Here is a 15,617-nt window from a genome sequence, read left to right on the forward strand (position 1 = left end):
GTATTATAGCCAGCACTAGCAGCAATAAACTTGGGCATTCTCGCGATGTATGGCTCCAGAGACCTCTATGTATGTATTTTTATTTTGATGTTTTGCGGTTAATTTTGCTCCGTCTCACTTTATGGGGTAATAAGTGACCCATTTATTTATTAGCCGACCTTTATCCTCGTTGTCCCCTTTATACAAAACTATGGCATATAAATCAAAAGATTCACATCAGGGAACAATAAAAACTGCAAATTAATTGTAATTTACGCAGTGTTCTCTGAATTTGAGATGGTCATGATTTTATTACTTTTTAAGCATAATGACTTAACTTCACTTTCATCGAGCGAAATGAATATTAAAATTTAATTTTGCCTAAAACCCTCGATTGGAAATTTCTCGAAGCACTTAACATTTTGTGGCACTTTACGGATTCATTGAATGCCAGCCTCTTTTAATCTGGCCTGAATATTTTTACTTGAAAGGACAAAAAATGTCGTCGAAACTTTTCAAACAATTTGAGGACAACAGCTTTTGGTATTTAACCGTACTCGTTATTGACTTGTGCCAAATACGAGTACTTGTTTTGAATTATTCTAATGAACTTGAAGAATTTTACGCTTTTATGGTAAATCAACTGACCCTGTTAGACTTTTAGCGAAAATACTTTTTGGTTTGGCCGGTTCTATTAGCATGTACTGACTACAAATTAATGGAAGACAAACTTGTTTCGATTGGAACCTACACCTAGTCAAAGATACATTAGATCACAAATCTAATACTTTATAAACCCCCACTAAGTCATCCCAGCTCTAAAGAAATTACATACAGTCATACACGTACCTATGTTCAGTGTATTCAGAATGTTTATGCCATATCTTAATTGCAGCTTAGATTTATTTACGTAACTACTGGTAATTAACCTACTTGCATTTATTCATCATCAGTGACTAGACATTTTACAACTTTTTATAGAAAAAGAAAATAAATTATTTTATATTTAGAGTCCGCTTTACGTAAGAAGAAAGAGTTATAATACTATTGCATACTTACCGGCTTAGTGCTATAATTTAATAATAATACATAAGTACTTTCACTAGTTAGATAATGTCGATAATGCGAATAAGAAGGCACAGCACTACTTAGATTATAGCATAAGTATAATAGTTATCGATAGAAAGAAGTCCGACAACATTATCGTATTCGCGAATCGAGACCGCGATGCTCAGTTTTTTTTTTCATTAACATAAATAAAATGATTCGATTTTATCTACCCATAAGTGATCGGACGCAAATCCGATTACTGATGTAATTGCCATTAATTTATGCAAATAGGTGAAATTATTAGTCTCAAAATGACTGGCGTTTTATTTATATATCAATTTGTTAAACTAGTTTAATTTTTATTGGTCATGTTGATATTGATTAAGAGCGTGTACGCTCGGCGCGCGATGTCAACTTTAGGTAATTCAACGCAAAAAACCGCGCAGACTAGCGTCGCGGCTGTGTGCGTGCCTATCATACTTCACGTATAGTCACACAAACCATTTTGATCCTTTCGAGTGAAATTGGTAGAACAAAAAATATATTATTTAGTAAATAGTTAATAGCGGGAAAATAGTGTAAGTCTATGGATGTCTAAAATATAAAAGCATGAAAATAAGTCGTTAATACTTACACTCTTTTGCAAAAAAATCGGGCACCTATGAAAACCTTGGTTTTGAGGACTTTCTGTATATTACATACAATTTTCAACAGTACCTACTAAATAGTCGACTGATGATTAATGACAATGTTAAGAGTTTCTGTATTTTAACTGATTTCAAAAAAAGAAAGGAGGAGGTTTCAATTAGATTGTTTTGTGATTGTTCTCAATTTGATTGTTCTCGATTTCTCAAAGACGCCTGGACCGATTTGAAAAATTGATTGTTTATATGAATGGTCCAGTCCATCCAGACCGAAAAATTGTGGTCAAATAACAACAATTGCCGGAAAGCCAAATATTGGTGAAGAGCTTGGGCTTACCATTGCAAATAAAGTTTTAAGTTATCTATCCTATATGCTTCAAAAGTTATTCGAGATCAAAAGTCAAAATTTGGGTACATCCAAAATGAAAAAAAAAAATTATAGCTCGATTGGTAACAGACATCTGCAATAAGTGATTTCTAGCCTAAGGAGTCCGCCATATTGGATTTAGACTCGCGACACATTTTTTTTCAAGTTATTCATAGCAAGCCCTTTCATTTGATATCCATATCGTAGGAATGCATTAAAAACATTTTTTCCCCATCTTGGTTATACCGCCATATTGGATATAGAATCATACATTGTCATTAAAACTGAACATTCAAACAAATTTTCAACTCAATCGATAAAAAGAAATATGCTTTAAAATTGAGCTTTAAATAAAATAGTAATGTATCAAGATTTGTTGGTCGCGCTTGAAATGTACTCTATTCTCGGTATCCACGGCAGAGGTTATTCACCCTACGCGATGTGACGGAGCGACACGTCCTCTCTCTGTGAAGCCTTGCGGCGGTCTGGTTTGAGTTGACTCGCGTGCAGCGTTTTATAGTAGTTTTTAAATAATTTATAAAAAAATAAAAACGAGAGATTAAATTATAATATAAAGTTTATGTTTTAAAGAAAGAGTTATATTACTATGTAAATAATTGTTATATTAAATTAAGTAAGATAGATAGGTAAAAAAAGCATTTGAAATTCACAATTTTTCACATTGTTAAAATATTTTTTTCTGAAAGATAGAGACCTAAATCAAAAAATGTTTTCAACTAACTATAGGCATGGGGATTTCGTCTATGAGTAAAAAAATAAATATGATTAGATTTGCCACTGTTTCCACATGAATTTAAGCTTCGAAATAGACGCTGAACGGGAATTTTATAAAACATCTGTTACGTTATAGGGGTTTTAAGTATTTAAACTACACAAATTGAAATTTATGTTCAATTAACTATATAGACAGTGAAATTACCTTGCGTTATTAAAAAATAACATAGTTATAGGATAAGTAGTTACTGAGAAACAGTGGTTTGAAAAGTACCATTTTAGGCCAAATGGCGCGCGGTTGACGTACACGCTCTTAACATAATATGGTAATTTTTAGATAAATATTAATTATTTTTGATTGTTTATGTAAATTGTGACCTGGTGACTTCAAGCAATCTTCCCACATAGAACGAAATTAACTTGTTTTATTTCCGTTTTATATTTTGCTTTGCACCCAAATGAATGAATGTACCTACGACTTTAGATTGCAATTTAGTGTTCTAAATTAATTTAGTTAGAGTTAATACAATCAATCCTTATAAGGTGTTGGGGTAGAACCCGTCGCTTACACTTTCATTTCAACCCCTTCCCTAAGTCAATTACAACCCGTACGAAACAAAAGACATGTGATGCATTCTTCATTTTTCTCTCCCCGGAGAGAGTCGATCGGCACGTTTTCATTAAACCGTATTCGATCAAATGGGGCGACGGTGGAAATACATCGGTGAATACTGTTACTGTTACTGCCTTTTTATCGTCCCACTGCTGGGCACAGGCCTCCTCTCACATGGAGAAGGATTAAGCATTAATCACCACGCTTGCTCAATGCGGGTGGGTGATTTCAGACTTTATTGTCCAGGTTTCCTCAAGATGTTTTCCTTCACTTTTTTATCAGCCATTGGTGTCTAAGATATACTTAGAAAGTACATACAAACTTAGAAAAGTTGCATTGATATTTGCCTGACCCGGAATCGTACCCACACCCTCATACTCGAGAAGTTGGTTCTTTACCCACTAGGCCACCACGCCTTCGGTGAATACATCGCATACATATGGCTTTATCTAAATGTTAAATTGCAGGTGCGGCCGCGGCATCGCGTTTGTATGTGGATGCAGTGGGCAAGCTGGGGCGACAGGCACAACAGGGCACTTGGGGAGGATGCGCCGATATTGGTATGACATTTATTTTATTTACAGGAGTTTTATTTTGAGAAATATTGGCACATGTTCGATGAAACAGTATGAATAGTAAACACTGTTTGTTTTTATATAGAACTTAAACTATAATATAATTCTACTGAACTAAGAATATGGGATACTATATCTCAAGTGAATGCTTCCAATAATGATAATAAGCAGAACTATTGTAGTAGGTAATTAGGGCATCTAATTTGTTATAAAAATAACTATGAAATCTAATGTCACTGGAAAATTATGTTAAGGATAATAAACAAACAAATAAAACCTCTGTGTACCTGTTTCGAGAAAATAAGCACGAGGATTGTCGAGCTCATTACGAGCCTATCTTGTTTTTCTAAATAACAGTAAACTTTATTTCGCCCTAAATATAATTTCCTCCGAAGAGTATGAATTTAATTAACAATCTAAACAATAACAATAATTTTCAGGAACAGCCCTAATGAAAGTCGTCGAGGTGTACCGGGAAATTCAAGATCAACAAATGAATATCGTAAGTTCTATTTATAAGGCGAAGTCACAGACAAGACAAAGATAACATTTCTACCTAAGTATGTGTGTGTACATTTGCCTCTGTCCTTGTAGTGGAAACTTTATCAGAATGATCCCATCCAATAATCTACAAGTTATTTGTTTGTTTCAGCTGAAGGCGTTCTACGTAGATCTGCTGGTACCCTTGGAAACTAATCTGGAGAAGGATACAAAAGTAGTACAGGTCAGTCAATAAGGTTTTTTCTTTCTTTCATAATCTTTTATGTGAATAGTTCCAAGTTTCAAGGGATTGTTTACCGGATAAAGGGAATAGGGTCCCAAGTTCAAATAAGCTTAGTACAGCGCCCGGGAGATAAGACTTTCTATTAAAAAAGTTTCGACAACATAGCTCGTATATATTTTTATAAATGGCGTAGTTTGTTTGTTCAGTATAAGCTGTGACCATTTCTTGTACGTTCACACCACACGAATAATATTACATTTGAAAGACTGACTGTGAAAATGGTTGTAAAAAATAACATATCTAACAACAGTTTAAAAATTCAATAAAAGTCGCGAAACACGGGCGATTTTATTGACTACAAACAGCAGACAGTTGCTGTGTTTGACTCTCAAAACTCAAGCACAATTTTGTCCCTTTCATCATAAAAGTCCGTTCTAGGAAATTCATATAGCTGAAAAATATGACGTACGAGAACTCGGCTCACGAAACAATTGAAATTTGAAATTCGACATTCAATTACTGATTTGTTTTTTGATTGTTTTAGTCGGAACAAAAGAGGTTTTTACAACAACACAAGCTTCGGTCGGAGAGCTACAGTAAGGCTGCTGCAACTATAAAAAAACAGAGGAAGAAAAAGCCAAATGTTACCAAAGTTGGGTCGGCCATGGATAAGGAGATGAAGGTACGTTCATACTATTTCGTATTTACAAAGAAAAACTTCTTGTGTACAAAGAAAGACAATGCGTCGATTTGAAAAGCATAGAGTTACCATATTTAATGCGTTTATAAAACTGTTTAATTTAAATACAGTCATCTGAATGGGTCGCTCTACTAAATAATATTAAAATGTATTCCGTTGGTTATGCTAAACGATTTAATTTCTATGTATTTTAGTGCAATAGATTGCAATTCTGCGCAGTCTCATTCAATGGTAATAGGAAACTAGAATGCATTGAATTATTCAAACCACATTATTGAAACCAGAGGAATATCAGTACATAAAATATTTCCACAAGAGCTTGCCGTGACATATTTTCACGTAATAGGCATAATAATTGTTCATATAAATAATATATTCTCGTATGAACATGAAATACGATATTACATCGTAATATGTTAATGGACCAGTCCTATTGTATGTTAGACATTTTGATTAACAGGCGACTCATTTCGATAAATTATTATAGATGTTTGATTAAAATTAGGAGTGGTAAATAAATATATTTGAACATTAATTTCTAAAAAGGACGCCGTTTTGTACATACACGGAACGGAAGATCCTTCCACGAATAGTAATCACAGAAATGTTAAAAGCAATAAACATACAAACTTCATAAACCATTTACCACAATAAACATGAAACCCACAATGACAATCAAACATCAATAGAAAACGATTCCCGAACTCATAATGACTTTGCACTATTTTTCACAGAACATGCAGATACTCGAAGAAGAGAAAACAAAATTGGATGCATTCTGCGAACAAAGCTTGAAGAACGTAAGTACTCTGTAACAACGAACGTCGAATTGTATCCTACCACAATACTCTGACAAAGGGAAACGAACAATACTATAGAACTTTTATTGATCTTTGCACAACTACATTGAGTTTTATTCACAGGGACAAGCTTAGTAATTGAATACCAAAGACCACTTGGAAACAATAATGATCTAATTAAAAATATTTAACGACTGCTGACTGCATTGCTACAGAGAATTTACTTATTTCTTTCACTCCCTTTTGCTGAGTATTTAAATTAATTGAAAACAGTTCGAGATTAAAACATGCTACGAATGTAACAATTTAAATTATGTTATTAAAAAATCTCTTTTGCGCAGTGCTTATAAGTATTTCCAGTTCAATTCTACCATTTATGTTCAACTCATACAAACAGCTTTAAATACCGACGTTTCTACTATGTAGGTCTTCATGTAGGCCCTGAAGTCCTTCTAATATTTATGTTTTATCTTCTCAGGCTATGACGCAAGAGCGTCGCCGATACGGCTTCGTGCTCGAACGACAATGCTCCCTGGCTAAACACTGGCTGGCTTACCACACTGCTGGAGCGGCTGCCTACAACTCTGGCTTGGAAGAATGGCTCGAAGTATCCAGGACCCGTGAATTCCTGCCTCCTAATGTTGAAGCTATGTTCGTCAGTAGAATGAGGGTACGTAGTTTTATTGCGCTCCTTGTTAAAGAAGATCGATGAATATACTTTGTGGCAAAAGATTATCTGTAATTATAATCAAACTTGACATTTTGATTTGAATTAAATTCATGAAACCCAATTTTAATTCGTTCAATAACAAAATTAAATTAATAAGTATTACTTTAGGTAATATACTTAAATATGTAGAATAAATACTTCTGGGTTATTATCACAAAAATTAAAATAAATTGAATACTGCTTAAAATTAATGACGAACATACAAAATGGCAGGTGACGCACCGGTAAATAAGTTACCCAAAAATAAATTAATTTTAATTTTTAATGTAACATCCTGATTCACCCTAAAAAATGTCAATTAAGAGCTTTCTGTTCGGAACGTTGATTTTTTCCCTTAACGGGTTTTCGTAACTCAACTCGGACAAAATGTGACTGAAATAAAATTGTGATGTAATAAATCTAATATCACGTCATGTCACAGCTAATGTCGTCATAAAAATCTGTCCCCACTAACGTAACATTATTTATGGACTCTTACAAGATAAACTGCTCAATTTAACGATCGTATTCCTTCAAATTACCTATAGAATAGGTAATGTAATTGTTAAATTGCTTAATGGTTCGCTAGGAATTGTATCTCCTGCAGTAGATCCAACAAATAATACATTTTATGGCTGTTTATCTGATCCTGATCCAAGTTTTATAGCTTCGTGAGGAATAAGCCATGAACTCGATTCTACTTAGTTGAGCACAAGGTTGTGCTTCATCTTAATTGTCGATCTGAGTGTACTTACTTGAGAGTTCCTTCTTATTCAAACTGACGTCATTTTGTTTACAGCAAGTGTCATTCTGGGCTGATGAAGACGTATACGCCAGCCCCCGCATTGGTGATGATGATGATCGAGCATCAGTTGGCTCCGCTTTGCGCAAAACTAGATCAGTGGATGCTTCATGCCTGGACGTCAGGTCTATTGGAGACCTCGGGTCACCAGCTCAAGGGTTGTCAAGAGCCAAATCTGATTTCAATCTTCAAGCCAGCTCAAATAATGAAGATCAAGGTAAGGTTGCCATCGAATAAGAGAGTTTACTTAATACTGACAATGACAATGTCACTGACACTCACACTCACAAAAATTTATACAAACCCTTGGTGTTGTTATGAGCAATGAATGAAGGTTTAATTTTATGTTTCCAGTGAACGACACACGCACAGCTACCCGTCCGTCATCGCTAGCCCCACCGACTTGCACTTCAAGAGACCCGCCATTGGCAAGAGCTTTATACGCCTACGCTGCTGCTGGAGACAACCAGCTGAGTTTCCAACAAGGAGACGTACTTGCCCTTCTAGGAGAAAGGACTAAAGGATGGCAATATGGAGAAAACTTGCGCTCTCATCACGCTGGATGGTTCCCTCTTGCCTATACTGAGCCGATCCCAATGGATGATACTGGGTGAGTTTAAAAATGTTCTAGAATCTTCTCATCCTTTGTGTTAATCTTTATGTAATTCTTTCTGCCATTTTATGTTAGGCATTGTGTGAGTACTCTCTCGCAAGCCAAGTTCTGGACAAGGTGTTCTGATCCATAAACTATGGTTTTAGTATTAACAAATTTATTTTACTTCCAGAAGTTCACCAGCTCGGTGGAGCTGCGTGCAGACACCATCTGAGGCTCCGCCACCAGCACCGATTGCACATGCTCAAACCACGCCTTCGGCTACAGTACACACACACTCACATCCACCAGCTCGCATGTTTGGTGATACTGTTACTGCTCATCATGTCTCAAAGGTCAGTTCAATTTACTATACTTCGATCCCTACTAAAAACATTACGTCATATAAACTTTGCTTTAAAATGGAAATAAGTTTATTCCTCTTCTCGACCTTGATCTTTATGTTTTCAAACTAAATTATAATCTTCTTCCATAGGGTCGTCTTGGAAGCGGTTCTCCAGGATTGCCACCAACTTTACCAGCGCCCTCGCCCAGTGCTCTCAGTACTTCAGCTAGTGCTACATTCCACGCGTCTACCCCGGCTGCTGGCGCTACCAGTGCTATCAAAAACTCTACATCATCAGCCAGCTTTACTACACACGCTGTGATAGAAACAAGGAGTTTTGGGCCACAGACATTACCTATGCGCTCTCAGGTATATATTGCCCAATCGATATAAAACAGATATGAGATTTGAAAATCATTCAAATTATTTACCTTTCTTACCTACAGGTTGCCCAGAATAAAGCAGGACCAGCCAAAACTGTTGTAAGTGCTGTCGGTGCTGTAGGAAATGTATCCCTACATAGCTCCAATGATTCAGGATTCTCCAACGAGCCGCCACCACAGCCAGACGTAGATTACAGTGACGAAGAAGCTCAACGACTGCGAGTGCCTATCAGGTATCTAAACTTCCCTATGTCTTAAGTTTCATTAATCTGGATTATTTTTAATCTCCTGTATGCTTGACTTTTTTTGTTGCTTTTATGTAGTTAAGCTAGTTCCATTCACTTTTCCTTTTATTTATTTTTTATAGTAAATCTGCTCAGCAAAACAACGATAATAGAGCATATATGCTTAAAACTCAGAGCTTGAGACGAGGCCCTACGTCCAAAAATAACAATGCAAATGGATATTTGACTGACGATCAGCAATTAATGTTGCGCAATATGTTGGATATGGATAAGGACTCACAAAAAGTAAAAAGGACAAAATCCTTCTGGAAATTTGGTCGGACTACTGCTGAGGAAATAATGGAAGGAATGTCGCTCTGGCAACATCGTGATATTGTTGATACAGTCCCAGAATATAAAAAGAAACTTTTTGAAAAGATGAAAAAAGAATTGCGTCCTGCACCCGATATTCCTAAGCAAGCTAGCCCAGATAAAATTCTCCCAACAGAAAATGGGCAACCTCCGCGCCCTAAAGACACACATACTATTGATAGAAAAGATATGAAAGCTGTAAACGGCATACGCCAAGCCAAAAGCCTTGGCTCAATCCAAAACGAAGAAAGAATCGAAAAAGTTCGCAAGAACATGGAAGGCTATCAACAACCCCAGAATATGAACAAGAAAAGCATGTCTGAGAAATCGATAACAGAAGAAAAACATGAAGATTTTGTTCCACGAAACGAGTCGAGACATTCGGATTTGACCAACACGAGTACAATTAAAACGAACTTTGAAAACAGTTTCTACAACGATGAAAACGGAGAAGGGTTTGTAATGAAAACAGTTAAGCGGAGAGAAATATTGCAGAAATATGATAATGACAGCAGCTCTGACGTCAATTCTGTTGCTTCGAGCACTGATCCATATGACTGCATAATCGTAGATGATCATATGAAATCAAGGAAGCAGCAAGAAATAGATAGACGTCGACAGACACAAATGATGGAAGAAGATGTGAAAAAACGCAAGGAAAATGCTTATATGCCTGAATTTGAAGAAATAGAAGTGACTCCAATCAAACCCCACGTACGTGCCACATTGTCTTCAGAAAAAGCTAAGTCTTCTGCACATGAACGAAGTCCGCCTAAAACGATGGAATTTAAAACGTTCAAAGATAACTCGAAAGAAATTAAGACGTTTTCAGCATCATCTGAAACACTTAAGTACAAAGACAATGAACAACATACTGATAGATACGGTATACCGATTGAACGAAACAATAACGACATCAGAAATGAAGAAATTTACAACGGACACGATGAGGGAACCTTGAAATACAAGAAACGATCGCATAATGAAGAGAAGAATCACCAGCAAAACAATTTTGAAAACGGTCATAAAAGTCATAAAAAAGAATATCCACAGGCTGAAATGAGAAACCAGAAAAAAGAAGGTAGACCATATGAACCAACTCGTGAACCAAGAATCGATTATTCGCTAGACAGACGACAAACAAAGAAAGAATTTACTGACACTAAGGGCAGAGATCCAAAGAAGAGCAGAGCTAACAGAAGTTATGATGACAGCTCCTTACCATACAATGGACGCAGAGAAGAAAGGTACTATGAAGCAAACATATCGTACTTCAGCGATCAAGAGAGGAGATCTTCGAGATATGACTACGAAACTGATTCGAAGAAAGCTGAGAAATCCAAGATCCGTCAAGAGGAGGCGCGGCTCGAAGCAAGGCGCTTCATCGATCGTAGAAGTGAGGGCCCATACAGCGAATCTGACGACCAAAAGTTCAACGAAGCGTTGAAGCAACAGCGACCACAGTTGCTTCCTCGGACCAAGTTACTGAAAAGACCGTCGGAAGGAAACGAGATGTTGCCAGAAGAAGGCCATACTTTTGGACCATGGTATGATTTATGGGGACGCGAAACAGCCGTCTACAAATAATACAAAGGAGGTTTGTTTTTAATTACTTACTGATACTTTCTTTTGTTTTACTTTTGTAGGCATGAATTCACTATTCGTTTGCTGCTTTTTTGTATTTTCTCTGTAAGTTTTATTTTTCATGACATAATATATTTAGACCCAATAATATTTGATTAGAAAAAAAAACAATATATCTATACCTACACACAGTACTTACATTACGACTTACCTAAAAATAATCACACTAAAGTATTTTTCAATTGAAAAAGCAAACAAAATCAAATTATTCTCAAAATGACTGCAATCAAAGTAAAAGCAGATCCCTAAATAGATACTTATTTCATGGGGAGTATATTTTCCATTTTTCCCGCAGGCCACAACAATTTGCAACGGTGAAGTTAAGGAAAGCGTTAACAAATGATCGCTCGTCGCCGGCCATCGAGTAATGTTTTATATATGCGTATAATATAATATAATTATATTATTTTGTTAATTAATATTAATTGTAAATTAGAAACACCATGTATTTTGTACAGTTAAATATTCATAGTCTAACAAAGAAATATATCACAATTTTTTACAATAATCTAAATGTTCGTTTGTTTCATTTTGTACCCTGGAAGCATACAAAGATCTACCCGAATACTTCATCCATATGTATGTAATGTTATACATAAAAGTGTTCCGTATATCCTAAATAGCAGTTTCATCTAAAATCCCAAATCCAAAAAATGTAACGGACTGCAATATGTTTTGCTGGAAATACGGCTACAAAAAAAAAAGAAATCAAATCATAAAATCGTGTTTGTCGCAAAAGAAAAATCAACGTTCAATTGGCCCCACGTGACAATGACCGATGATTTATTGCGTTTCCTGTTCCTATGGGGATCGGCGGAAATGACGCGCCGACTCTGTCTCCACGAGAAATATTCCCTCGATATGTTATGTTCGTGGGGCTCACTCCTGCCGTCAATTATACGAATAAGGTTTAGGGAAGTAAAAGCCTTTTTGTTGGCGGCCACATCCGATGGCACAGACACTGCTTTATTATATCACAGATAGAGGATATCTTGGGTATAGGTCGAAGTTATCACAAAGGGGATTTGGAAAGCGTTAAGGTAGGGCTTATCTCAGGGTCTCAGTCTTGCAAAGCTTTATTGCTTAGATTACAATTATAATTGGGGTTATTGAAGACCCATCTACCACTGAAGTAGGTATAAGAGGTATTTTGAGATAAGCTCACACAGACATGAACAACAATTTGCAATAAACTTATTCAGAAACACTTAAACGAAACACTTATTTCCACCTTAGAAGCCAACTGGTCGTAATCGAACAAGTAAAAACAATGAAAGCCACAAAAACTTTCTAGATAGACCACCTGTAGTTTCGCCAACTGTTAATTTTCACGCCAAGTACGGACTGGGCTGGGCATTATAAATCAATCGCACGTCAGGGCGACGTCTGACGGCGTTGATAGAACAATATGCCGATTTGCTATATGTGCCTACTTCTAAGTCTGTATGGTGTTACACTATTACGAAGGTGCTAATTAAGGTGAAGTTTGAATGATCTGATCTCTGAAATTATCGGAGGCATTTGAATAAAAAAAATATTTTAATTTTAACATCACCAAAAAAGAAAAACGAGATATATGTAGGTACATAGAATAATAGTTTAACAGCAAAGAACATAAAAAATTCCATAGCAACGGGGAGGCGGAACCAAGAGGTATAGCTAGTAGTATTACAAAATGTCACTGTAGCGTGCGAATGATGTAGGCACACATTCAATATAACTCAACAACGATTTTCTCCTAAAGTATTGACAGAGTTTTTCATAATAGCATTGTCGGAAAAGGGTCAGGAGCGTAGTATGGTACTGATGCATATACCCATAAGGACAGATGTAGATACGCATTATAAAGTTAGGTATGGCATGGCAGGTGGGTAAACACTTTAGACGTAAGCTAAATAAGTACGACTAATCATCTTTCTAAATTCAGACAGGTTTCATTATATGTATAGAAAATAATAATATATTTTTTCAAGCTTTCGGATTTCTATGTCAAAAACATAAAGCAAAGATTAACAAGCTGTCTGCAGCCAAACAAAAATTCAATTCGTACTCCTAACATCCGTATTCGGGCAAATTAAACTGTACTCAAAGGGATGTAAAATATGCATACTACGGTAAAACACCTGAACATGCTACTTACAGTAGATATGGGGTATTAAAGAGCTGTACAGAAACGCCTTCGTTTGATACTAAGAGCCTGGCTCTCGTTTTGGGGATCCGTGAAAGAGCTAAGGACCCTTTTGGAAAGACGTCAAGTACTACCGTGCTTGAAAGGTTTACCTGTATTTGAATTCAGATATCGGCTCAATACGATTTTGGTGAAGAACTTTGTGAACACTTAAGATATTTATTGATAGGAATATAGGATGTCCTTTACGCTTAGAAATATAATTACATAATTTACATACCATTGTAGATACTGGCGTTGCTTATAAAATTAGATAAGGCAAATTCTGCTCTTGCTGTAGGATTTAGAAAACCTTAACCGAATTTAGAACGAACATTAACATTTATCCTTTGACTTAAGAACACGCTAGCTAGGGAACCCTTGAACTCTTCTGGTTACAGCGTACTTAGCTGGTTTTTCTTTGTAAAGCAGCTGAGTTAAGCGCAAAAAGCGGCTGCGATTATGTTCCACCGGCAGGAAGCTCGACCCGCTCCGGCTCTTCAAAAGGAGCAGCAATCCAGACTTAAAGGCGAAATCTTTGTTAACATAATAATATGGAAGCAAGCGAGTATGTGGTACAGGTTTTTGCAAACGAGAACTTTGTTATTTAATAGCTTCGTTTTACATGTGTTTTTGAGAACATTACCTACCTATTTTCATGTGAAGCATCATGTAATGTTTAGTTCTGCTCTGTGCACAAAACTAATCTAATCCTAAAATTCTATCAATGCTTTTTTTACGTAACATAACAAACCATTTAATTTCCGATCCCCTAACGACAGCTTTCAGCAACAATAGCCAGCTGATGAATGCCGTAACATGACAAACAAACAGAGGAATCTTCCCGGCCCACATAAAAATCAATTTGCAGTGCAAATCGAGCGAGGAGACCAATGCTTTCCAAGTCATCGATTCCCTTAAGCTCCGTGGCCTGGAAATTTCCACAATTTTGTAAAAAATATGCAGTGACTTTTTAAATGCATGGGCTAGGCACGCGTCACCGGGCGCCGCGCATCAGGGATTTCGTTTTAATCCTACTGCAATAGAAAGTCTGATATCAAAATTGGAGAATGAAGTTTCACGATTGCTGATTGTTTTAGTAAATGATTATGGATAACTTGAACGTTTTCAGTACAGAATTGTGTTTGTTATAAATAAATATTACTAATATACCTTTTTGTATTAGGTAAGTTGGTATGAAAATTGTATTGTTGTAAGTTTTGTTTTGAAATTGGCACGAAAATGGCTTTTGACCTAGTTACCCAAATTACAAGTAATACGAAATCTTCTACAACATGTAATAAGAATGGTAAGCTCGCACCTCAGTAGGCCTAGGCAAGACATTTGCGAATCAAGGCATTTGTCTCGAATCTCGTCTATATTCAAATTTTAAAATGTAACTCGGCGCAGGGTTCTGGCGGAGCGCTATACGTAAGCCAGATGATAAGCGGACAGGGCAATTTGGCAACGAAACCAGCCTCTATCACAATTCGATGCCAACCCGCACCGGCCTACGCAACATAGACCGTTATTTTAGTTCCGGTGGCCTAATTTATGTTTAAATGGACGCTTAATGAACGCCATTCTGTCCCAGTTAGTTCCATGGAAATATTGGTTATGAAATTTTATGAATCAAAAATATTTTGTTGCGTATAAACAATGGATTTTACTGGCTGTTCGTCGATTAAATGTTTTGTGCGCCACAACAAAGAGGTGGAATTATGGTACCGTTTTCCGGTTTTGACACACAAATTCAATTTTCCTCCTTTGGAAATTGTATCGTATGTGACACCGTGACAGCATTCAAACCGAAATCGAAACATACGAAAGAATAGCGAAATGAGGGAAACTGAGTGACGTGTCAATCATTCGATTTGATCTCAATCATCTCGCGCACGGATACCTACGTCAGCCGTCGACAGCCCCGACGGTGTTATAGATTTCAATCTGTCCAATCATGTTTTGTACTCACAAAAAGTTTTACCCTCAGCTCCGTTTGGTATTCGCTTGAGAGAAAAGTTTACGTAGTTGGCAAAGGTAAACGTGATATTGGTGGTGCCGATAATGTTCATACTTATACGCAACTGCGAGAGGGTTGTTTCACAAACAATCTAGTTTATAACTCAGAATGAAGCAAACTACATGAAACTTGATCCTTTTACACGGAGTAGATTAAGTACACTCCATCAAA

General features: G+C 36.4%; 1 protein-coding gene across 3 annotated transcripts in view; it reads left to right on the forward strand.

Annotated features, from left to right (window-relative positions):
* Positions 1-11,773, forward strand: part of LOC110375740 (uncharacterized) — a 146,116-nt gene extending 134,343 nt beyond the window's left edge. For all 3 annotated transcript variants that reach the window (XM_049844061.2, XM_049844058.2, XM_049844059.2), the window contains 13 exons: positions 3,856-3,948; positions 4,404-4,465; positions 4,616-4,687; positions 5,232-5,369; positions 6,122-6,187; positions 6,666-6,857; positions 7,696-7,915; positions 8,053-8,308; positions 8,484-8,646; positions 8,787-9,005; positions 9,083-9,252; positions 9,387-11,212; positions 11,555-11,773. In XM_049844061.2, coding sequence (XP_049700018.2) covers positions 3,856-3,948; positions 4,404-4,465; positions 4,616-4,687; positions 5,232-5,369; positions 6,122-6,187; positions 6,666-6,857; positions 7,696-7,915; positions 8,053-8,308; positions 8,484-8,646; positions 8,787-9,005; positions 9,083-9,252; positions 9,387-11,202 — 3,467 coding nt within the window. In that variant the 3' untranslated portion in view covers positions 11,203-11,212; positions 11,555-11,773. The remainder of the gene's footprint in view (positions 1-3,855; positions 3,949-4,403; positions 4,466-4,615; positions 4,688-5,231; positions 5,370-6,121; positions 6,188-6,665; positions 6,858-7,695; positions 7,916-8,052; positions 8,309-8,483; positions 8,647-8,786; positions 9,006-9,082; positions 9,253-9,386; positions 11,213-11,554) is intronic.
* The last annotated feature ends 3,844 nt before the right edge of the window (positions 11,774-15,617 follow it).

This window comes from Helicoverpa armigera, chromosome 2, assembly GCF_030705265.1.
Source record: "Helicoverpa armigera isolate CAAS_96S chromosome 2, ASM3070526v1, whole genome shotgun sequence".
Classification (NCBI taxonomy): domain Eukaryota; kingdom Metazoa; phylum Arthropoda; class Insecta; order Lepidoptera; family Noctuidae; genus Helicoverpa; species Helicoverpa armigera.